Source organism: Chelmon rostratus, chromosome 1, assembly GCF_017976325.1.
Source record: "Chelmon rostratus isolate fCheRos1 chromosome 1, fCheRos1.pri, whole genome shotgun sequence".
Classification (NCBI taxonomy): Eukaryota; Metazoa; Chordata; class Actinopteri; order Chaetodontiformes; family Chaetodontidae; genus Chelmon; species Chelmon rostratus.
Window position 1 is genome coordinate 12903157 of NC_055658.1, and position 25499 is coordinate 12928655.

At 41.6% G+C, this 25499-nt stretch overlaps 2 protein-coding genes across 3 annotated transcripts; one reads left to right on the forward strand and one right to left on the reverse strand.

The window, feature by feature from the left end:
• Positions 1-2407: 2407 nt before the first annotated feature.
• Positions 2408-7053, reverse strand: si:dkey-56m19.5 (cell surface glycoprotein 1). Its single transcript, XM_041938419.1, has 2 exons — positions 6898-7053; positions 2408-4805 (listed from the first exon to the last, which is right to left on the reverse strand). Exon 2 carries the CDS (start codon positions 4795-4797, stop codon positions 2971-2973), a length of 1827 nt encoding a protein of 608 aa, XP_041794353.1. The 5' UTR covers positions 4798-4805; positions 6898-7053; the 3' UTR covers positions 2408-2970.
• Positions 7054-11350: 4297 nt separating this feature from the next.
• dync1li2 (dynein, cytoplasmic 1, light intermediate chain 2) lies at positions 11351-25099 on the forward strand. Of its 2 annotated transcripts, none has more exons than XM_041941043.1 (13): positions 11351-11483; positions 12322-12395; positions 12959-13075; positions 13200-13430; positions 18117-18280; positions 20426-20519; positions 20713-20848; positions 20981-21092; positions 21189-21248; positions 21992-22036; positions 22172-22289; positions 23818-23946; positions 24862-25099. In XM_041941043.1, the coding sequence occupies exons 1-13, from the start codon at positions 11398-11400 to the stop codon at positions 24972-24974; spliced, it is 1479 nt and encodes a 492-aa protein (XP_041796977.1). In that variant the 5' UTR covers positions 11351-11397; the 3' UTR covers positions 24975-25099. The 2 variants fall into 2 exon arrangements, with proteins under 2 accessions (XP_041796977.1, XP_041796985.1); XM_041941051.1 differs by having other exon boundaries at positions 24867-25099.
• The last annotated feature ends 400 nt before the right edge of the window (positions 25100-25499 follow it).

Sequence of the window (25499 nt, forward strand, 5' to 3'; positions counted from 1 at the left end):
AGGGTTCCATGTAGTACCATATAGACACACTCAGAATTTCAGACAGCAATGGAGAGATACTTCAGAAATGAAGTTTTCAGGACTTTAAATTATCAATAATGAGCTGTGGTTAATGCACTGAAGATATTGTGTGAATCTGTAATTTGTTAGGTCCCCCAATATTTTACATATTAACAATGATTCAGCCATTAAAGAACCCACAGAATGTGGATGAGCTTGTTAAAAAGAAATCAACAGTGAATTCTAGACCTGTGTCTTCGACACTCTGCCAAAAGCAAGCCAGAAAAAAAAACTTGAAAACCTGACCTAGTAGGTCAGTGCCTCATGCATTTCCTCATAATATAGCCTTTGGATTTAGTTCACGTTTTCTTTTTCCTTTTGCTTCTCAGAGGCATCAGTTGGGGATAGCTAAAGCCTGCAGGCTAGTCTTCACACAGGGAAAAAAGAAGCTGGAACACAGTCTGAGCTTTGTGCAGGAGCTTGCATATAGAGCGCATAGTGTTGGGGTAACCAGGCAGTGCAGCTGGCCTTTCACAACTATGCAACTTTAAGGCAGTGTTTAAATCAAGATGCAAAAGACAAGGACCCCGTTCTCTAACGTTAACACAACACATAAAAGGGAACGAATGTGAGGGAAAGTGAAACGAAATGATGAGCCTCCAGTAGGACTTCAGTAATGGCTATATTCATGTAATTTTGGCAAGAATAAACTGCTGCAGTAACACATTTCTTCAGTTTAAACAGTGCTGATATTTCATCATGAAGTTTCTGCCATTACTGCAGCTACAAATACCATCCTGCTTCATTTGGAGGGTCTCCCTTTTTTATTGTGATCTCCCGGATATCTTTTGTTCATTGAAGGTTAGCAGGTCATGTTGCTGCCAGACTTTTTTGGAAGTAAGGTTCTATAAATAATGGTGGCCTGTAAGTTTAACCTCTCAGAGATTTGAAAGTAAAACCATTTTAAAGCTAAAGTGGTTATTAGATAAAGATGGCATATATGTTTTAGAGTGTAAGACTTTGCTCCCTATATAAAATGATTTTGAGTCTAACTGAAGCCAACTGTTGTCATCATTCTTAAAAATGACTTCAGAGCACCATGTACTGCACCTTCAGATATCATGTTTCTGTTAAGCTGATGTTTGTCTTTTTCCAATAAAATAGTTTCCAAACCAACGACTTAAGGCAGCAACCCACATGCCTACAAAGTCATTTTGACAAAACTGCAAGCAAGAAAGATGAAAACATGCCAGCAAGTTCATCCTGCCGGCCCCCAAACCCTCTCCACAACATTCCTTTCATAAATGTGCGGTGCTGGAGTATTTTTTTAAGAAACTGGAGAGAGCTGGTATGTGGATGGGCCCATTATGGAGCTACTTCTGTGGGAGGTTACCGCTATCACTATCAGATCTCCTCTTGTGCTCTGACCCATGGTCCAGTAGTTTTTTCAAGGATGGATGACCATACTCAACCAAGGCCCACTTCCACCTCAAACACATGCACTCCCATACCCACCTCCCCGCTGTCCATACACGTACACATGCACAGACACACAAATGTCACTTTACTCCCTGTTGTTAATGATGGCACATTAGCACCTGCACTACAAGAACCCTCTACTCTCTGACACTGGCGTGAGCGGCAGGCGTGGCTGCATTCTACGAGGAGGCATCAGGTAGGTGTCAAAACGTGTTTATCTCTACCAATTACCATCCAACTATACTAATATAGCCATATCTTGTCTAATTTCAGCCTGTGAAAGAGTCTGAAAATGTCTGCAAACAGAAGCGAGAGAATCTCAGTTTGACATCCTGTCTTCCTCTGTGCAGCATCATAGCACTTGCCTTCATCCCAGAACACCCCTCCCCTCCCCCTCTTCCTTTTCTCTGCCTCCCACAAGCATTCCTGCCCCTCCCCCCTTCAGCTCCCCTTGCTGGTATGGATCTGTGAAATGTTGGCAGGGTGTGCTGCTGTGGCATCGAGCCTCAGCAACGGGCATGGTGACGAGAGAGAGAAAGAGGTGAGGACAATCAGAAAACCTCAGAAAGCGGAATGAATTCTCTGATTAAAGCGAATTGCTTTTGTTTGCCCAATCATGGCACGCAGGCCTCGTACAATAGGCAGCCATGTTCCACCAACCAAAATATTCGTAATGTGGCCAGTGACCTAGAGGACATTGCTCTTCATAGATATGAATAATCAGTCAAACTCTAACCCACTGGGCTGATATGAGCTGCGGTAGCGGTGGTTGTCAACAAGTGGTTTGATATTAACAGAGGCTAGATGTTCTGCAAATAAGTTGCTTTGCTTCTCTTGCAACTATAGCGACAAAAGCTCACTCTCGGATTGGTTTGAAATGGGTTAAGACTTCCAGCTTAAAGTACAATAAATGCACAAGATCACCGTAGGCTATAACAATCTCTTTTTATTCTCTATCCCGAACAATCAATTTAAAATGAACAGTCCTTGCAGATACCATTGTTATAAAAGGCCAAAACATTAATGTCAGGTCTCTGCATATAGTAATAGAAAGGATATATGACATTCTAAATCAGGTAACATACTAATAATGGATGCTGTTCCAATAAACCACTTTGTAATATTCATCAGGCTCACACACAAAGACAGATTTATTCATTTCATTCGTCAATATCATATTTACTGTCCATTATTGTTGCTCTGCTGTCCAGTTTCACTGTCCGCCTGCATTCAGCCTCAAATTCCAAACTCCTCTCTGCACTTCCTATCTCTCTCTCTCTGTCTGCCTGTCTGTCTCTCTTTTTATCCTAAAGTGGTTGCATTTCATTTTTGGTTACTCAAAAGAAAACATCCTTTTGCCTGAGTTACCACTATAGACATTGCGGTGGTTACAGCATTCCAGAAAGCCTAGCTGTTTTTGTGATACCTTGATGGCTTTCTCGCGTTGGAGGATTAAGCTGAATTCACTCTGATTTGAATGGTGACTTCTTTTCAGACCGCCTGGGTGACCTCAGTGGCGACGCCCTCCACCATGTCGGAGACTGCGTCGGGAACTTCCTGGACATCAGCGCTCAGGTTCACATCCTTTTTCAGTTCAAAGTCACTCTGCTCCTTGATAGGTGTCTCCTCTGGCTTTTCATTACCATTAACACATTCCACTGTCTCCACTGCAGCAGAATTTGTGCACTCTCCGTTTACAGCTGGAGGTGCATCTACTTCTGCCACATCCTCTGTAACAGAAGGGCTCTCTAAATTCCCATTGCTTTCTGCCTCAGGCTCCTGAGAAGGCACCTCTTCCACAGATGCTTCAGCTACCTCGTCAGACTCAGCAGTGATTTCACTGGCGGAGACAGACTCTGAGATGACAATCTCAGGGACAGGTTCTACTGCTTCAGGCTCAGGTGCCGCCTCAGTGCCGGATGCTTCTGTTGCAACAGATTCCTCATCTACAGGTTGATCAGTGGGGACCTCCTCTGTTGCAGTCTCCACAGTCTGAAGTTCAGTAATGTCAGATGTGGCTACAATTGGCTCGTTCTTAACTTCTTCTACTTGTTCCTCTGCTGCAGATTCTTCTGCATCAACCTTTTGCTCTGGCTCTAGCTCTGGCTCTAGTGCTTGCTCTGGTTCTGGCTCTGGTGATTGTACAAGTTCTGGCTCTGGGGCTTTCTCTGGTTCAGGTTCTGGGTCTGGTTCCTGCTCTGGCTGTGCTGCTTGCTCTAGCCCAAGGGTTTGCTCTGGTTCTGGGGCTTGCTCCAGCACTGGCTCTGCAGCTGGCTCGGACACTGGCTCGGGTTCAGGGACAGCAGCAGACAGAACAGACTCCTCCACAGTGGCTTCTGGCTCAGTAACAGTCTCTAGGATGGGATCTGGCTCTTCGTCCTTGGGTGCTTCCTCTGTGCTGGCAAGAACAACCTCTGGTTCTGGCACAGATTCTACAGTTGCAGCAGGTTCCTCTACAGGCAGCTCTTTAGGTGCATCTGCAGACCCATGTTCTGCTGCTGTAGCCTCTGGGAGCTCTACTGGAGCTTGTTCCTCTGCAACTGGGGCTGACTCCTCTGCTGTTGGAGCGGGTACATCTGTTGCTGCAGCTGGTTCCTCAGCTGGAGCAGTTGGCTCCTCTGCTGGAGCTGATTCCTCAGCTGTTGCAACTGGTTCCTCTACTCTATCTGGTTCCTTTGCTGCTGCAAGTGGCTCCTCTACTGGAGCTGCTCCCTCTACTGCTGCAGCTGGTTTCTCTACTGGAGCTGGTTCCTCTGCTGCTGCAGCTGGTTTCTCTACTGGAGCTGGTTCCTCTGCTGCTGCAGCTGGTTTCTCTACTGGAGCTGGTTCCTCTGCTGCTGCAGCTGGTTTCTCTACTGGAGCTGGTTCATCTGCTGCTGCAGCTGGTTCTTCTGCTACTGGAACTGCCTCTTTTGCTGCTGGAACTGGTTCCTCTGCTGCTTGAGGTGGTTCCTCTGCTTCTGGAGCCGATTCCCCTGCTTCTGGAGCTGGTTTCTCTGGTGCTGCAACTGGCTCTTCTGCTACTGGAGCTACCTTTTCTGCTGCTGCAACTGGTTCTTCTGCCACTGGAGCGGCCTCCTCTGCTCCTGCAGCTGGCTCCTCTGGAGGTACAGATTTGGGCTCTTCTGGAGCTTTTACAGCTTCAGTTACTGCTGCCACATTGTTTGCTTCAGCTGTCAACACAGTTTCTGTGGAAGGGGCTCCAGCCTCAGCTTTAGCAGACTCTGCACCTGCAGCTGTCACTGCGGTCTCATCCTTTGCCGCTTTGGGGTCGCTCACATCATATCCCTTCCTCTTCTTGCTCAGTTTCCCTCCCATGGTGTCTCCTAGGAACAAGCGGATGAAGGGGTTTTTTTAATATGAGAGGCACAACATTGGTATGCGTTATATTTTATATGTTTTGTTAAACTTCCTAAAATGCAGTGTGGATTTGATTTAGTTCTTTCAGGTATTTCAACAGAGTTCAGTCAGAAAAAGGAGGAATATTATTGTCTAGAATTGAACTAGAAGTTCAATTAGGAAACTGCTCTCTGCCAAACACAGTTTGGCTACAAAACAAGTGAAAATGCATGGGAACCTTACTGGGATCAGACAACCCCACATACTCTCTACTCTTTCAGGAATGTTGGGTAAGGCTTGGTGCCAAAACAGCCCACAACTCTGAGTTGAATATCTATGATGAAGACATACAACTATTCCTCACTCAGCATGACAAGCTAAAAACTATATAGTGCAACAAGTCTCACATAGGCACATAGATGCAATCTAGAGCCTACAGTTACATTCACAGATATAAATTATAAAGATAGATTTTCTGTATGGATTTCCAGATCAGTGTAAAACCCCAATAAGCTAGCTGACAGTTTCCGTGAATGAAGCAAACATGTGGGCTTCAACGGGCACGTAGTTCTTCATGTTACTGTCACAAGACTGTTGTGGCTGTGGAGGAAGAGTTTGTGATTGCCACAGAGTGTGACTTCCTTTCAGGGACAGAATAGAGAACTGCAAGTTCGACTTTATCTTACTGGCTGTATTTCAGCTGACCCTGAACAAATCAACATATGACAGATCACTTAAACGCTTGGTTCTGCACAATTGAGGTTGCTGGTTTCGATTCTTAAATGCCACAGTCTGATCAGCTCTTTCGAGTTGACAGATGATATTTTTGGAAATATGATACAACATGGCTTGTTTTTTGTATCATGTCCAAAGGGACTTTTACTCTGCAGATGTGAACGACGTGGGAACTGTCCATAGTGCTACAACAGAGCAATCAAGTCAGGATGCGCCACAAACCAGAATAGGCTGCAGCCATTAAAGCAATTAACAGTCTAATGAGCTGTCCGGCAGTAAAAGACATTATATCTGCTCGTACAGCAACGCCAGCCTAATTCTGCTTTTGAACTTGCTTCTAACTAATATTTTCAATATACTGTACTTATTTGTCTCTCTTTCGCCTGTTGGCGTCACCGGCCTCCAAATCAGACAAAGCAAAAACGCACAATTTAAGGAGAAAACCAGTAATTTTGGCATGCAATCATTGTGAATTTGCGCTGACATTTTTTTTCCAAGACAAATTCTGAGCAAACACGAAAGTCAGATGTACAGTAGACATTAAGCTTAACGCACTATCAGGGAGATAAAGGAGAATAGGCTTCGGCAGCATGTGCCGGCCGGTAACAAAGGAGGAGGATTCCTCAGCAGCAGCGAGGCTGCTCACTGCCAAAAGTAATGGGCTGGGCTAAACTGGCAGAAAACACTGATGCTAATCTGTACTATGGTGTAGAGTTTACGCCTAGGCTGCTATACAGGGGAATTACACTATACACTGACCACGAACACTTGAGCGATAAAAGCTGTGGAGGGGTCTCCATCCCCCATTTCAAACCACCCACCGCCGCCTCTCTCAGCTGCTCTGCCCTTTTTGTTCACGGGCATTTGAAAATGTCGTGCTCACGCGGGCATTCGAGAGAAAATGAAATTCAGCACAATAACGTGTCAAGAGGCTGCCTAATTAGTGCCACAACTTCCTAACTTTGTTTTGCGCTTTCTTATCACAGGGTTTCATCGCCTGGCCTACTTGAGAGAGACAGAGAGAGAGGGAGAGAGGGGGAAAAGGCGCTGCTGCCCGAGAAGACGCATTAAATCAAACTGAGACGGATGAGAATGGGAAAAGGAAAAGAAAAAAAATGCAACCTTGTTATGTATAATTTTTATAATAGGAGAAAGGCAAATAGAGAGACAACAATGGGTAAGCCGCATCTCACAGTCTTCTTTCTTTCTTTCTTTCTTTCTTTCTTTCTTTCTTTCTTTCTTTCTTTCTACCAACATAATACCCCCAGAACATTAATCCCAGACGAGTTGCAAGTGAAAAATCAAACAGCAAACCAAATCAAACAAAGCTCAGATGTGACCAACCTGTGATTCCAGAGAGCGATCACTTGGTCTTCTTCTCCAGGCTCCGGCTGGATGTGATAATGGAGGTAACCCGTTGGAGTGACAGCTGCAGATTCCGCCCCTGCTCTCCGGACTGTGGTGTAACCGAGGAGTGCCCCTCGCAGTTTCTCTAGACATCTGTCGCTATCACAATCCAGCCTACCCCACTACTGCTCCGTCTGCAATCTACACCCTCCCAATCGTTAACCCCTCCTCTACCGCGCACACCCACTCCAGTGCGTATTTCTCGGTTGTAGAAATGCATCAAAGGGCTGGAGGTGATTGTGCCCGTTTCTCCTTTATTTGACTAAAATAGAATAATATAAGGGTGATTCCTTGATGGGTTTTTTTTTCTCTCTTTGCGGTTTCTTAGCAAAGTAACATGCACGCTCATTCTTACTTGTATAACAGTAATAAGATAATAATAAGAGGAAAAAAATGACATATACACTAAATCCATCAAAGTGATTTATTTGGGTCGAAAGTGCAAAATTGAATTTACATTATTGCAAAATGTGATTTATTCTTGAGCTGAGGTAAATTGTTGATATGTTGACATCAGTGTTTGGCCTTCTGAGTACGTCCTCCTAATCATGTGACATTATAAAAACACATACAGGAACAGGCTGTCTGATGCATATGTGTGCCATGCCCTGGCCTTCAATTAATATACCTCTACTGTTCCTGTTAGGGACAAAAAGAGCACCAAAAGTTCATCTACTGCGAAATAGTCTGATGCTCTTTGCTATTTGCCTTCCATGTGTTAATGGGACAAGGTTAGTCCGGGTGAGACTTAATGAAATTCACAACTGGCCCTTTCAGGTGAGCACGTTGTCTGCTTCAACAATTTGACCCAAGCAGCATGTCACTGATACACTGGTTCGTTGAAGGTAGATATAGTGCATATTTAATCTTTCTCCATCAGTTTCAAAAATAATCTGCAAGAAGAATTGCTGCTATCAATGAATCACTTGCTGCGATCTCACTTAAACTGCTGGAATATCATTTTCTCAGTGGCCTCGTATCTCTTGTTTCAACTTGCAGAGCTTTCCTATGAAAAGGAAGGCGAGACTGGCTCTTTCACTGACAGTTCACACAAACATGTTTTTTTCTTAACAGTTTCTCTCAGTGAAACTGGAAGGAAGACAATGCAAATCGCGTAACAATGAACAACAAGATGGTTGCATCACTCACAACTCACCAACCTCATATTTGAATGGCGATGCCTTTGAAAAGATGCCAAACAGGTTATTTTGTCCTGAAAGTGATTTTTAAGAAGATTTTCATACAATTAGAGAGAGAGGGGGTTACTAATATTGCAACAGTCATTATTACAGCACAAATATGCATAAAAATAAGAAATGAGTCTCAGTACATTTAATAAAATATTCAAGTCAAAGTCATATTTTTGGAAATATATGTTTATGATGTTTCATATTGTCTAATTTAACCTTAACAGATCTTAAACTCTGAATTTGTACTACATGCTCCCTGCTGGATGTGACGCATCCCAATGGTTTTGGTAGTTTGGGGTAATATTTTCTTTTCTTGTTTTTCCCCCTCCTCCTGTGTTTTTCCCATGTAGAGATCTTTACATAAATACATTTATCACTTCTGTTACACAGAATTAATACCATTGACTGTATAATTGAGGAGACAGCACCCTCTTCTGTTACAAGAGCTCAAAGTACAAGACAGCATCTATGGAAAAACCTTATTAGACATTAAGATAATAATGACACATGATAGTTGACAGTTACACAATTTTAATGTTTTACACAAGTATCTTGCACATTTATGACATAATCATTAAAAGTGTGCATTGCTTTCTGTTGATGACAAATTAAATGTTCTTGATTCTTCAGGTGTACATCACCACAAAAAAGAAAAAAGAAAAAAAAACATACAAGAATGTAAGAAAATATCTAAAAACAAACAAACAATGGCTGTCACATTTATATTGAAAAAAAAAACTATTTACTGTTAGTTGATCTTGTTAGACCTACAAATCTTAAATTATATATAACTCTCTTCTATCTACTTTTTCTGCTTTCCAGATGCCACAAAGCTCTCGTCTCTATCTTATAAAGAAAACAAGAGAATACGATCAATCTTGTTTGTTTTCCCTGCTGGCAGCAGAGCAAAACAGTGACAATGGGGCAGCGAAGGCTGAGTTTCACATGATGCAAAAGCTCTGGAATGCATCCCAAGAGAATAACCAGCCAACCCCACTGCTCCACATAGACGGAGGACTCGCAGGCGCATGGGGAGGCCTTGGAAAAGCCCCCAGACTTATCATGTGGATGTCCAAAGCTCATCTGTCTGCAAGTTCTGGCCCTGTTGACCTAGGCTGACACAAAGACTGACGAGGAGGAGAAATAAAGAAACAGGTGTTGGGTGCCACAACACACGACGGGTTGATAGCTCACCACCAGAGTGGTAGAATGTGTGCAGGAATGTGCCATTCCTCCTGCTTGTGTGGACGCTTTCACGGTGCAGGGATGTTTATACAGTGGACATGTTAATATATTTTTAATAATGAACTGACAATAACTAGACTTAATCCAAAAATGTTTGCGCTTGATATCTGATGTTCCCTTCAGAAGTTACAGCCAGTCCCCAAAAGTCATCCAATAGAGGGAACTAACACACTAAAACTCTCACAACATTTACTGTGCCCTGAAACAGATCAATTTAAGCACATAGCTTCCTCCTTTACAGGGTGCAGCAAACACAGAAAATATGATGTGAAAGTTGCTGAAAGTCACAGTTTAGAAAAGTTAGTTGATAACTGCTGCATGGTTTTGTACCTGCTTAAAGGCATTATGTAGTTCACCAACTGAAAACGTGAACAAGAGCATGGCTACCAGTGTACACAATAAGTGCAATGTTATTAGAAATGAAAGTGTGGTAGCTGCACACCAACTTCAATCCAATGGTTAAATACAATTTGTGGATTTCTGCAACGTGTAAATGTTAACAATTAATAAATTCTTCAAATCAATTATTTAAATCCTCAATTTAAGTGAACTAATACTTCTGCTTTATAAATAGGGCGTCTGTTCAAATTGGTACAATTTTAGTCTTTGCAGGAAAGAGAGGAGAGGTGCATTAAAATAGTTGGTTAAGGTATCTACAACAGGCAACTATCTATTCAAAGATGAACAGCACCCTCTACTGGACACTTATTATTTTACAACAATAGTGTGAAATTATATCAATCAGACTTAATACAAAAACAGTAACTACATGACTATAAACAATGTTGTATATCATGAGCTTGAGGGTTCAAATAACATTTAATTACACAAAATGTTAAGTGAATAGTTTTCTGGCCCTTTAAGTGAAATGGTATGCCTGCTCCTCTCCTGATTCTTTTTTTATTATCATTATTTTTTTTTCCCTTAATTTCATGTCATGGCCATATGTGTTTTTGTATCACAATTCTGTTGATAGATCACAAAAAGGCATCACACAAAGGCTTGTATTTGGATGCTGAAGGTTTGTAGTGAAGTTTGGATTTATGACAGAATTTATGATGGCTGCCAAAATAGTTGGTTCAATTTATACTCGAAACATTGTAGTACAAGGCGCTCTGGAGACAAAGCTGTTTATTTTGATAACATGACCGGGTTCCAAAATTAAAAGCCTGATGTGGCTTTATCTCAAATATATGACTCACTGGGATGTCAAACCAATTTCATAGAGTCATTGTTCTTGTCCCCATAAAAATGTCCCTATTACAAATCAACACCCTTCAACAGAGAGCGGCTCTTGAATCAGTGACTTGTGTTCAACTGTATCTATGGATACCTTCATGGTATGTGTTTATTGGACTGTTGGGCGAGCATGGCACCCCCTCAAAGCCCACTGTATTGCTTATTCTTACAGGTGCTGAAGACTAGCACAAGAAATGTGTTCTGAGGAAACTCAAAATCATACCAGCATTGATTGACTTAGACAGTTGACCCATCTCGATCAATTGAATTTAGCTGGTAAAATTAAGTTTGTAGGGTTAAGAATTAAGAGTCAAATCTACATTGAATGACACACGACAGAAAACTGCAAAAGTTATAGGCCAACAAATTACAGCATGATGAACTAAAGGCCATAAGGAACTTGTTGGTATCACACACCGTTCCCCATCAGCTGCTATGACATCACTTATTGGGATGTGGCCAGAAGTACGGTTTGGTTGTTTAAACCCGAGTTTGAACCACTAACATAGCCCACCTGTGTCATGTTACTGTTTACATATATTATTACCACATTTTGTACAAATAAGCATTTATTTCCTTAGAATAATTACTGAAGCAATCAATAGCGACACTTTACTGTACGTCGGATGTGCAGAAGCGGACCCGGAGTTCCGGCGCGACGTAGCAGTCAATGAATGTAACATACCCTTGGCTACTTGGATGAAGGCGGTGCTTGTGGTGGCCAAGGAGCAGGGCCTTGCCTTTGTGGTTGTAGAAAGAGAAGATGGCTCCCGTTCTGGAGAAACAGCTCCCGGGCGCAGCCGGGGCAGGCGACAATAACAACGAAGATGAAGAAGGACAAAACCTCTGGCAAGTTCTGCTATTCTTTTAAGGACTCCGTGAATGTCGTGGCCCTTCTTGGAAAAGCACAACCGCAACGGTTCTGCTTTGTCACTGCCGGTTGCTCTGAATCAGACACCGGCCCGGCTAGCTGTAAAATTAGCACTAACTGAAGCTGGGCGGTCGCTGTGCTAACGTTGTGTTAGCAGTTCAGCTAACGTCAGCTATGCTAAGTGGACTAATGTTCCAGTTGATTAGCTACATTGTAGTTAACCAGTTGCGAGTTTTACTAATACAAGAAATGCTGAATAGACTAGTCGAGTTTGAGAGAGCCATTCATACTATCAGGGGCTATGGTAGTTCATGCCAAGACAACACCTTAATACTAACTCGCCCCTTCTTGCAGGATACAACAAGCTAACAGGAACGTAAAAGTGAACAGGCTATTAAGTCAACATAACCGACTAAGAGAATTATGCAGGAATATAACATTGGTTTTAGTCAACCCTTAATATTAGCCCAAGTTACTGAGCTTATTGCTATGGGGCTTCACTTCATGGTTGCAGATCCATAGCTACTTAAGCTATTCCTAATGTAACCGTTACCGGTCAGTGGAGATGACTTATCATTTCCTGCTTTTTTCGCGTTTACGTAGACACAACACTGGACTGGCTGAAACAATGGAATAATCTTCTCGATCGTTGCCAGTAGCCCTAGTTAAGTTACCTAACGTTAGCTGACCAAGTACGGTTTTGTTGGCAAGTTTCGCGATGGGAAACTGTCAATGTGCCGCTTGACTGTCAGTCTAACGGGTTTACGCTAACTGTGTGTCTGTTTTTCTCAATACGTGTCTTGTTATTTCTTGTAGGTCCTCAATACTGAGTGAAGTTTCAACTAGATCAAGTTCAAAGTTGCCATCAGGAAAAAATATCCTGGTATTTGGTGAGTATTACATAAGCCCCATGTGTGAAAGTCTGTGCCTCTGCAGTGTTTGCATTGTATTTGTGATGGTCAACCTTGAGGGGAGTGGAGAGCCCGCAAACTGCAAAAGCACACTGAAGTCACAAAAGCTAATGAGTGCAGATTCAAACCTTTCTGACTATTGAAACAGCGTGCACTTTCAGCTGTCTTTCTTCCCACACTCTTGAAAGGAAGACTTAGCAAACACAAAATACAGAGATGTCTTTGCAGGTGGGGACATACTTGTGTCGGCTGGCCGTTCAAAAATGTGAGAAACACTGCAATTGATCAGAGATTTGTGTGAGACGTTGCAACCTCTGACAGTCATGAGAACGTGTGTAGTCATTACATTCGAGGTGGAAAGCTTGTACAGTCTAGAATTTTTTTGTATAGACAGTAAGTTTAAATGATTAATTCTCATTGCATCATGTCCCTTGTCATTCTAAAATATTCACAATGATATGTATGTACTGACTGATATTATGGCTGCTAGTAATAATAATGAAAAATGTCAGGTGTCAGCTAATGAATAAAATATTTTGCAGGTGAGGATGGATCAGGAAAAACAACGCTTGTGGCCAAACTTCAAGGAGCTGATCACAACAAGAAGGGGAGGGGACTTGAGTATTTGTACTTAAATGTACATGATGAGGACAGAGATGGTGAGTTTACCTGCTGTAGCTTTTCTGTGGTTGTTTGACAGCTGTAGCCTTTACGAAACAGCTGTAGTCTAAAACAACATTTGTTTGGCTTGTGTTTAACTGGTATATTGCTCTTCCTTGGCAGACCTTACTCGCTGTAATGTGTGGATCCTGGATGGAGACCTATACCACAAAGGCCTACTTAAGTTTGCTGTTTCAGCTCAGTCCCTACCTGACTGTCTAGCTGTGTTTGTTGTGGATATGTCCCGGCCCTGGACCATTATGGAGTCACTGCAGAAGTGGGCCAGTGTGCTACGTGACCATGTGGACAAGCTCAAGATCCCACCTGAGGACATGAGAGAAATGGAGCAGAAGAGTAAGTAATGTTTGACTCTATCTATGCATGTGTTACGCGCATTATGGATGGTTTTGAAATGAAACTTTTAATTTAGTAACTCTTCAATAATGTGTGTGCTGATAATAAACACAACTTTTATTTTGAAAGTTACCCCATAGCTAGTTGTTGAAGGTTTTATTTTCCAACACTCAAAACCATGTGTCACCTTTTGTAGAGGTCTGGTTTAAAATCAGAGTTTCTTTTACTGTCCAATAGCACCCCCAAATTAGAATGTTCACATTTTTATCATGTTGTTGGCCCAGTCCCTGGTTGAGAATTGGGACAATGTAAAGTGAATGTGGAAATAATCTGAGTGAAGATTGAATAGAATTTGATCAGTGGATTGGTCAGTGTGATTTAAAATGCTATACATTTATTTTAAGTAGGCCGTTTTTTAAGACTGATATCTCAGGAGATGGCTAAAAAGAAACAGCACTCAGAAAAGATGCCTGAAGCATCTTAGGGTGGACACAGTGGTAGTCTTACATAATATCAGCTGGACTCCTTGCTGACTGGCTGCTGGGAAGAAGGAGAGATTGGTCGCTGCGTAGCATGGAAGCCAAGGAAAGTATAACATTACACATTGTCATGGATGTTTCTAGGTCATCATCAGAGAGGCCCATGATCCTCAGCTGTGTGTTCTGGCTAGAGGCAAGTTCTGCAGATCAATGAGTGTGATGCACTCCGATGTTCTCCTGTTAATTTTAGAACTGATCATCTCTTGCTTATGAACAGTTCTTTTGTGTGTGGACATGGGATTTCTTGCTTTTCAAATACATTTGTTCAGCCTGCAGGGTTTTACAGAAAGTTCTTGTCTGCCTGCAAAGGCAAACTTTGCAGGCAGACACTGTCCCATTCAGATTTACTGCTGTTGCTCTTTTAGGTCTGAAATGATTTATCACAAAGAAGTCAAAATAACTGAATCGTTGCAGGTGAATTTGACTGAACAGGTCTCAACATACAACATGGAAATATAGTGACAAGTAGTGGCAAGTGATAATGACAAGTTTAATCTGCTGGAAAACGTGAAAAAGAAAAGGGAAGCAGGTATCCAAGTGATGACTAAAGCACACCGTTAATTACTTGAAGTGAGTAAAATTACTTTCAATGAGTCCACACAGTCGATGTAGGCTTGAGCATTCATTACAGCAAATGTGCGGTTGTAGGGTTTGTCTGCACTGTGCAGGTATTTTTTTTCTTCAGTCCTCACAGTTTGATCAATTTCTGAGGCTTAACTTTAAATCTGTGTGTCAGATTTCTGTAGGTTTCCTCCTACTTTCTGTCTTTGGCCAAAACATTTGACCCCACCCACTTACATGGTCAGATTTCCAGTTTAGTTGGGGCATGTTATCCAGATAAAGCATCTTCCAGCATGTCAGTTGTGATGTCAGTAGCAGATTGGTGAGACCTAGTAGCTTAGATATTTGTGAATATGAATGTGTGAGTGAGAGAGAGAGGCTGACAGACAGACTGGAAGTGTGTGCGCACATATGTGTGTGTGTCAGTGGCTTTTGTCCAGCAAGTCTTGCAGGCGTCTTGCATCATGGTTCCCTCCCCTTCCAACAGCAGTGTCGGGGAAAGGAAGGGCCGTAAACTGAGTGGGTCTCAATACTGTCAGTGGGCTGGACGCTCTGACTCCTGCTGTGCTGTAACTGAAGTAGGCTGGTTGCTGGAGCCGTCTCAAGTTAAATTACAGGATCGACCCATTGCTGCCGGGACCACACGTTGAAATGAGAAATATCTCACTTAGAGACTTCTGTGGTAGTGATGAGACAAGGATTTCTATTTAGCTACAGTAGCTGCCTATGGTGTGTAGGCAAATATCTTAGGTATTTTGTTTTGACTCTAGGTTGCTTCCCCTCAATTTAAAGGAAACAAGTAACCTGACAGCTGTAAAAACGTTTTAGCACTGGGGCAGCAGCATTAAGTGGTAAACAGTTTATGACTGAAGTAATGTTGGGCTTGTCTTACAATAGCCAGTGAGACCTTATTTGTTTGACATTGCTTAGTTGTCCAGAAAAGACACCTTTATTTATAGCTGAACTTGAGCTTTGCCTTTTATGGACACCTTTTCAAGAAACAAATACACCTAATGAGGATCTTGATAATTAATATGTCTGTAATTTCTTGTGTGTTTGTGTGTGTTTTAAGGTATCGTTTCAGTACTTGGAGAATAGTATATGCAATGTATTGAAGGCTGAGCAGTCCTCAATTATGGGTGCAGATACATTTTGACCTCACCTTTGTTTGTGGAACAGATAAATGGGTCTTAGTGGACCAAAGTCTGTCTGGCCGTGTTTCTTTCACTTTGTATTTTAAAGTGATACTCCGCCCAAGAGCTCTCCTTTTATCATCACATATTCGGCTCATGTAGGCTTGAAATCACAGAGAATGTTTTTATGGTAAAAATAAAGTAGTAAAGTAGTAGTAGTAGTAGTAGTAGTAGTAGTAGTAGTAGTAGTAAAGAAAAAATATCAAAATGCACATATAGGGCTGAACAGTGAATCAAAATATAGTCAAAATTGCAGTATGGTCAAGGACAATAACCAAATCACAGAAGCTGAAATTTCTGGTAAGGTGTGTCTTGTGTTATAGTTGAAACATTTCGGTGATACAGAGATGTCCAGCCTTCAAAACATATTCTCCAGATGTAATGGAACACACTTGTTTGGTTCAGACTCCAGCAAAAATCAGTCATGTTTTTTTTTTGTTTTTTTGTTTTTTTGTTAGTGAAATTGAAATGCAAAAATTATCAGTCCTACTAAAGTCGCAACTCGCATCTCAATCACAGTATCTGTCTAAATAATCTAATATTTGTTTTTGTTTATCATTCAGCCCATTACCCATAAGTCGCTGCTGTGGTGGAGACAAAGCACAGTGATGAATGGGTGGCAGTGAGAATAATTTTGAGTTTTTTGAGGGGTTTTTTTTATTATATTTTTGATAGTGGCTTTTATTATGTTATTTTCTGACTAGTCAGAAGACATTCAAAAGACATTTACAACATCTGAAAATATTATCAGTAAATATTGTCAGGGTTTGAACAATGCCCAGCTAATCAGGTCTCTTGCCTGTTTCATTCAATAGATCTCTTAGTTGTGCGCCATGTCAGAGGGCAGATTTTCATCAATCTTCCTTTTGAATGCTGTAAAATCAGCGTGTTAAATTCCTGCTCTTAAGCCCTAATGTACATACTCTAACCTATTTGTGCATATGCAGTAGATTTGTGTAATCCAAGAAGGTTCCCTTTTAGATTGCTTGTAGCACCAGTACTTGCCCCATATACTAAATCCCACGTTTGAAAGTTAAAGAGGCTCAAAACAGCAAGTCAGTCTGGCTTTGTGGGCTGTCCACAACTGCATTCCCGAAGCTCCTGAGGAAGTAGGCCAAAGCTTCCTGCACATAACCCCCCCCAACCCAACCCCAACAACACCACCTCACACCACTGCTTTGTAAATGTCTGGACAGCTGGGGCAGCACAACAGGAAACTGAAGGATGCTATTTATTATTATTATTATTTATCTTGCTCTACCTTTCACTCAAGGATTGTTATGTAATTGTGGAAATTTAGTGTGATTACACCCAATGCTACTAAACTATACAGGATATTAACAGTAATGACTTGCTGTTTGTGCATTTAATCTTGGAAGGAGCGAGTATACTTTGATCAGCTAGTTAAATGTAGTCTATGATCTAAGCTCAGGGACATAGTTTAAAGCTGAGCACAACAGTTAACAGCGAGCTGTAAAAACAGGTTTATAGTTCTTCATCAGGGTGTTGCCGAGGTTACGAGTGGCTCTGTAGCTTTATCAAGGGTACCACCAAAGATGACGTGCACCTCAAAAAATTACCTGTTGGGGCTACAGACGGGGTCCAAAATGAACGCCCGCCAAGTGAGAAAAGGCAGGTGGGTTTTCCATTCAGCTAGCAAATCTGGATGGGCTATCTGTTACACTGGGTTTTACATGTTTGTACCAAAATATTTCTGTATTGCAACCAAAGAGACACAGGCTGCAGTTTCTTTATTTAGCTTTGTGCTAACTACTGCAATGTACAACAACAAGAGCAACGGAGGAAGTTGTTCTTCTTCTACTGCGTGTGCTTCAAAATTCTCATCTTTCAAAGGCACAACCTGGTGGCGGAAGCCTACGGCACATCCACAGACATTAATACTGCATAAAAGCAAAATATATGAAATATGAATAATGGACACTGGAAAAGATGTTAGATCAGTTCATTTTCAACATTCAAAGGTGCAAACCATATGGGATACCAGTCAGGGAAAGAAAGACGAAGAAGAACAGAGGGTCAGGTCCGCATGGGCACTGTTGGTTCAAATTTTTACTTATACCTGTTTACACCTACTGATACTTTAATGAGCGCTCCTTTGGATTTAGATTTTCTTATAAGAATACAAATATTTGTTTAGTGATTCATTTTAAAACGACTATGTCAACTATGACATGGAAAACAAGGTGAAGAGGATTTGTCCATGGTGTGATTTTTGAGGGGAGAGTGCGTGAGTCCAACAAAAGAGAAACAGTGAGGCAGATAAAGGCATTAGAAACTGAGCTAAACATCGTTGTTACTGGGCTCATCCGGAGCAGTATCTTCTGTTCACTGGTCTGAATTCTTATCATTTACTTCCTTTGCCTTTCCACTAGTGGTGAAAGCGTTTCAAGAGTACGCAGAACCAGAGGATGCCACCCCATCCTCCCCACAGAGACGGGCCCCGACAGCAGGAGAAGACGAGGCTGTTGTGCTACCACTTGGGGATAACACACTTACACACAACCTGGGCATTCCAGTGCTAATAGTTTGCACAAAGGTAAGTAATTCCTATAGCCCCAAAAGCCTTGTGTGTGAAACCAGAAACTATCTAGAGGCAACTAATGTTTTGGTGCTAACAAAGGTTCTCTAACCTTACATTTTTGAGACGAAAAAAACAAAAGAATGATACCAAATAAAATCTAATGGAATACTTAAAAATGGCAATGTAGTGCTCCAGTATTGTTCAGTTTCCTGCAAAAGGGAACAACCTGGGCTGACATAAAAAGATCACTGGTTTTGTATGCATGTCTGGTGTCTATTCAAATATGGTGTCAACTCCTAATCCTTATGGCAGTTGTCATAAGATTAGTTAACTATTTTTACTACTTCGAGAATAGGTGCAACTTCCCATATTGCCTCAACAAGTTTGTTTTTAGAAATTATACTTATTATATCATCTATTTCATCCAAATGAGCCATTGCCTTCTGTTTAAAGGGTGTGTCCACTGGGTTATAGAGTTCCTTAAAGTGCTCTTAACTCAACAGTACTCACAAAAGTCTAAGGATACTTATTTAGGATAAGGTCACTTTTTAGACCCCTAAGCCATGTCCTGCCACCCTCACCTTAGTTGCAGAATGGTTTTCCAGAACCTCTTTTGGGCCACCTGTGGTCATGGTCCATATCTCTGTCTAAACTTCCCTTACTCTGTTGGCTCTGCCGTTTAACTTCTGCAGCCTCAGCCCTGCTAACCTGTAGGTACCTCTCTCTACTTAGCCCTGAGTTAGTCGCCTGAGATAGACAAGCACAGAAAGGCTCCTGTAACGCCTTGACAGCCACCCTCACTGCTGGGTTCTGAAGGGTTCATGAATTGCCACCATGCTGAGCACAGACCATATGTAGAGTCTGCCCAATCCCCACTGATACATGTGTGTATCAGACAAACTAGTTTTATGTTGTGCTTTGTGAGGTACTATTGTCTGATGAAAAGCCTCCATTATACTTGCTTGTTAACCCTCCAGGCTAAGATTAGTGCTGAAAAACAGAGTATAGCCATCAGCAGAGCTTCACGTGCTTGCTGTGACTAGAAAATGGAGAATATGCCTTTTTGTCCTTGTTGTCTCTGTCTAGCCCTTGTCAGAGAAAAGGTTTTCCTCTTGGCAGAACAAGTCATTGTTCAAGACCATTATTTGCTTTTTATTACTTTATCTTAGCAATAGATGCAAACAAAGAAAATATATCTTGTCACCTCATAAAAGTCTGCTATCAGTCTTGTTTTGAACCTCACCCCTTTCGTCATGACTGATTATGGGACCTACACCAGAGACCCAGGGGCAGGAAGGACTTAAACAACAAAGTATGGAAGTTTTGTATTACATTTGTATAGAGCCACTCTGTTCTGTTGTGACTCATAGACTATTTATCTTTTGAATTTTTTAATGCATTTATTTTAAGTCGTTTTGGACAAAAATGCCAGCTAAATGGAATGTAATGTAATAAAAATAAAAACCTTAAACACATGAATGTAAGAAACAGTAGGATACTGTCATGTTAATATATGAGAAATGGTAAATTAAGGCTATTCCAACATGTTTGTGTGTGCGTATGTACTTCATACCACACCTTCATATGTCAGTGCCACATATGGCCACCCCAGTCAAAAACGTTTGTTCACGCCACTGGCAAGAAGTATTGTATTTCAGTGCATCCGCTGCCACATTGCCGCCATGTCTAGTTGCCAAGAGGGGAAGTAGAGGGTGTCATCTTAGAAGTCATCCCTATTTGTAGAAGAGGTTCAGGAGTCAACACACCAAAAAACAAAACAAAACCAGAGCTTCCCAAGGCAAGTTTGTGCCCATGCCCATGTTTTTGAGACGTCCATCCTTCTAATCCACACAAACTCCAACTCAGTCATTTGCTGTTACTGGTCTTGTTTTCATTTCTGTGCTGCGAATGACTTCTTGTGACATCATGTTTTACAAGGCACTTAAGAAACAAAAACAACAACACATGGAACATAAAAGCCCTGGAATAAGGAATAAAATCTGTTCTGACTAGAATCACAACAGAAAACACTGTCGTTGTATAATTGGCTGAAAGACTCAGGGAGCTGTTTAACCTTGTTCGTATGTTTGTGAATGCTAACATTTTATATTCTGTGTATTTAAAGTGTTTGTCTCATTCCCACAATCTTTTATTCTTCAGTGTGACGCAGTCAGCGTACTAGAGAAGGAGCACGACTACAGAGAGGAGCACTTTGACTTCATCCAGTCCCACATCAGGCGATTTTCCTTACACTGTATCCTTTCATGCATCGTTTGTAATTCTGTCACAATGGTCATTGTAGCTTTGACTGATCAGACTGAAATGGGCTATTCATCAGGTTTTTTTTATACGCCCCATGGTGTTATATTGGTTATCATCACTCAATCAGTCTACCATCTACTGTCTTTCATTACCTCAATGATTGCTGCCTTAACTGAAATAAACAGATGGAGCTGGCCTGATCTATACTTCAGTCAAAGAGGAGAAGAACCTGGACCTGCTCTACAAATATATAGTACATAAGATGTATGACTTCCAGTTCACCACACCTGCCTTAGTGGTGGAGAAGGATGCAGTGTTCATGTAAGTGAAGCTAGAGATGCAGTTTGTTTAGTTTATCAATGTTTAATGGGACATACCAAGAACCAAATTCTTATTTTTATTCCAATGAAATACTCTACATTTTGGCTACAACCGTCGCCTCCTTTCTTTCAGTCCATCTGGATGGGATAATGAAAAGAAAATTGGGATTTTGCACGAAAACTTCACAACAGTCAGACCCGAAGATCCATTTGAAGATTTTATCACAAAGCCTCCAGTACGAAAGGTATGTCAATGCAAGCACTGACGCTTTAAGGATGACGGTGCAACGCACAGTGCCATGTTAATAACCTTGTGCTTTCTCCTGTGGCCTTCTTTACAGCTGGTTCATGACAAAGAGATCAATGCAGAGGATGAGCAGGTATTCCTGATGAAGCAACAGGTATGTGTCAGTGTTTGTTGCATATTTAATGTCACCATCTACTGACATTGACAGAGTGTCTGAAAAGGTCCTATGTTGATTTTGAAGGCAAGCTTTCAAAAATGTCACCCCCTCATCAAAGTGGATAACACTTTTATTTTCATGATTATTTTTTGGTAGCATGAGAAAATGAAGTTGGAAGGAGAATATTTTTCGTCCATGTAAGAAAGATATGTCAAAAAAACAGATTCAGCTAACATTTAGTGAACAGTGAGACCCCAGTACCTAGCCTCTGGTCCTGAACTGGCATATTCGCTCTTAACACAACATTTGCTGTCTGCTGTACTCATGTGCTGGTGACCATCTTAAACTTCCACATAACATTGCCTTCACTTCCTATTTTATAGACAAATAAACCAGGAAGGCAGTCTAAATAAAACACTCAACTGAGGCTTCAGCTTTGCAGTTTAGAGAATTGTTCAGTGCTGGTTGAGGCTTTTTTTCTATAAAATCCCCTCTAACTTTATCTGCACTGACTGCTCTTCTGTTTGTGGACATTAAATAAAAGTTGGGAGGGTAGCAGCTGATGGAAATTGTCCACTATTATTATGCATACCACTGTGCAGACTGTTAAAATTAGATACATTCTCTCTCTATATATATGTATGAAATTAGTGAAATTGAGCATGCATAGAAGGAACTGTTGGAATCATAAACTGCATCTGAATTAAGCCACTCATTTGTACCTTGTTTGTCCTCTACAGTCTTTGTTAGCGAAGCAGCCAGCCACACCAACAAGAGGAGCAACAGTGAGTGTTAATATCCCTCAAATGTAGAATCACAGAAATGGATGGATTTGATATTTTTCTTTGCACTGTATCCTTTTCTTGTGGATAGACAAACTGAGCTACTTGTTTGTGATCATTGTGGTTTCTATGTCGCAGGAGTCTCCAGGACGGACGGCCTCGGGGTCTCCTAGGCCTGCGGGTCGCGCCGGCCAACCCACCGTGTCCAGTGGCTCACCAATGGCTGCTGTCAAAAAGCCTGACCCTAACATGAAAGGTATGAGTGCTCATTTAGTGTCATACATGATCACTGAGAAACATTCTTTGCACGCCAGTGCTCCCTAGTTTGCGTAGCTTGCCCCAGGGGCTTGCACAGTCTTGTGTATTTAATTCAGGATTCTCTTAATGTTCACCCCCCTGCAAAAACTGCTTTGATTTTGGTCCTTTGCGTTCATTTTCGATCTTATGGCTGTAAGGAGAACAAGGTTTTCCTGAAGTGCTGCAATGTTGACCCCAAGAGGTACTAACTAAAATAATTCACATAACACTAGATTCCTTAAGCAGAAATATTGACTTTCTCCTCTTCAGTAAGTACAGTAGGAGGTCAGTGCACTTCAGCCTAAAAAGCTGAATTCTGAATTTAAGTATACTGTTAACCCACATCTGTTGTGATTTCGAATTGTGATGTTAGTGGAGTTAAAAATTTCTTTTCTCTGTTTCAAAGCAAATCTCAAAAAGGAAAATTCTCTGTGGTTTTAGAAACTTCATCAACACATTTCAACTGTATCACCACATTTTTTTCCTGACAAAGGACTCTTTGTGGAGTATTTTCTTATCCAAATCAAGAATCCTAAGATAGAGGGTGTCATATGCTGTACAGATTGTGAGACAAACTTGTGGTTTGAGGGTGGTGCACATACCAGAGTGCACTACACCACCTCTTAATACGGTTAAAGGGCTTTTGTCCTCAACAAGATGAAGGCATAGCTATATTTTGCAAAAAGGTGATTATGCTGTACACAAACAATAGCTATGTTTTGGAACAGATGGAACTGAAGCTTGCCCACAGTACTAATTTGGAGTCACAGCATTATAAATCCAGTGTTGTTCATCTATAGCAGACATGTCAAACTGATTCCATAAAGGGCTGTGTGGCTGCAGGTTTTCGTTCCAACCAAGGAGGAGCACATGAGGCTGGAATCAATTAATCAGCTGATCTCAGTCTTCGGCTGATAACTCAGAGATCCCTTGATGTTGATTGGTTGGCCTGGTGTGCTCCTCCTTGGTTTGAACGAAAACCTGCAGCCAGGCCCTTGTTCTTTTTCTTGTTCCTTTGTGTTGGCACTGAGAATAATGCTGTGGTCAATTCAACCTTACCCAACCTTCCACTCACTGGACAACACAATTAGAGGTGCACATATGATGAGTATTATGTAACACAGACGTAATGTTGTATGTTTATATGATGAATATGATGTACTGGATTTCGGACCCCGAGAAGAGTAGCTGATGCTGAGGATCAGCTAATGGGGATCATTTTAAATATGCACATAAATAAATTGGATGTTGGATTTAAGCAAGATAATTTGTCAATCACCAGCCTGTGTTCATAGAAGTCTCATTGTTTAGATGGTATCTAGCAACTCAGTAATTACGTAAGTGTGGTGGATGATTGCTATTATCAAGTAATAATATGTAGAATCTATTAAAAACTTGTGTTTATATTCTTATCGTTGACAATTTTCACAAGAAAGGGAGGTGTCATTACTGGAAAAGTGATTTTAAGCTCTATGTGTCTCCTGCAGCGGGGGCTGCCAATGAAGGAGTGCTGGCCAACTTCTTCAACAGCCTGTTGAGTAAAAAGACTGGATCCCCAGGGAGCCCAGGAAGTGGAGCAGTTGGAGCTGGAGTGCAAGGCTCCGTCAAGAAAACAGGTACAACCTCTAATTCCAGTGCTCTCACCCCTGATGGCTTTCTATTTTTAACCCTTCTTTCTCACAGGTTAGCAGTTATAGTCTGTCAGTTATAAAAACAGTTATAAAGCATTATTGTCGACTTAAAGCTACTGTGCGTTTAGATCCAGCTCAAGCATGGACTGCATGCACACTTTAGTCAAGACGAGAGGTGTTAGAAACAGGGCCTTTTGTTGATAGAGGCTGTGGACCATTCTGCTGTCTGGAGTTTTATCTCTACAGCCTGAGAGAGAAGGTTAAAACAGGAGAAACAGAAAAGTTGTCCTCTTTGACTGAACTTCTGACACCTGAGGAAACTTGTGACAGGCCTGTATGCACCAAACCTCCAATCATAAGTGCCCTCACGAAACTAATGTCACTCACTCCACGTCATTTCCCACTGCTCTCCTGCTCAACTAATTTATTTACCTGTTGTTTTACTTCAGTGACCTCAGCTGTTTTGCATGTCAACAGTTCGTATTTTCAGCTCCAGCACTTTTTTTTCTCAAGCTTTGTTATATTATTAAAATATAACAAAGGCAAATACTGTTTGTGAAATGGCTGAATGTACCCAGTGAAACATTAAGGGAAACCTTGCATAACTCATCTCTCTGTCTGGGACCACTGACATGTACTTTTTGTTCCAGCGCTGAGCAGTGTTAACATCTTTGTGAGACCCAGCTGAAAGGATAATGCATGAGTACATGTTCCCTTTGTCTGATGATTAGTTTCGCATGTGTGTTAACTGTGGCGGCGAGTCGCCAACCTCCAGCATGGGACCGCATCACCATCCAACCCCCGTCCATCCGCTTGCTGGTCATAGAAAACTCTTATTTGTGAATGCATACAGACGCTACAGGAGATTACTTTTGGACTTTGTCTCCCGTTTTTTCCAAGGGCAGAAGCCGGGTTTGACTGATGTCCAGGCGGAGTTGGACAGGATGACTCGCAAACAAGACTCCATGGTTTCAGCTAACAACATACCACCGCCGACAGAGAACGAAGCGTGAAGGCAACAAAAACAGCTGCATCGTCCACTGCATTATTACTCTGGAAAAATACATGTACATGTGAGCGAAAAAAAAAATTGACCAAATTCCCAATGTCTATACAAGTCAGCACACAGTGGTTTCACCAAAATGAGTTTCAGATGCTATCAGATATTTTGGTGTTCTGGTGAGATGGGAAGAGGGAGAGGATGGAGGTGTTAATGGGATGATAAGTGCTGAAGGCTTGGCTTTATTTCTGTCCTCTCTTCCACTGTAAATGTTTTTTTGTGAGGGGTGTCAGTTAATGGAAATGCGTGCACACTCCCTGGCAGCCAGCCTGATGTGCTGGGCTGCAGGCCCCCCGGTTTCTTGGGCAGAACACCCTCCTCGTGTGTTTAAAGAGTGGAAATAGTACTGGTCCTGTGGCATCTGGTTCAGCTTATCTCATGGAAGGAATTTGATTGCGATTGGAAAGGTATTTAAACTTTGAATATATTCATTGAGAAAAGTAATTAAAATACTTGCAAACATATGTAGTATGTAAAA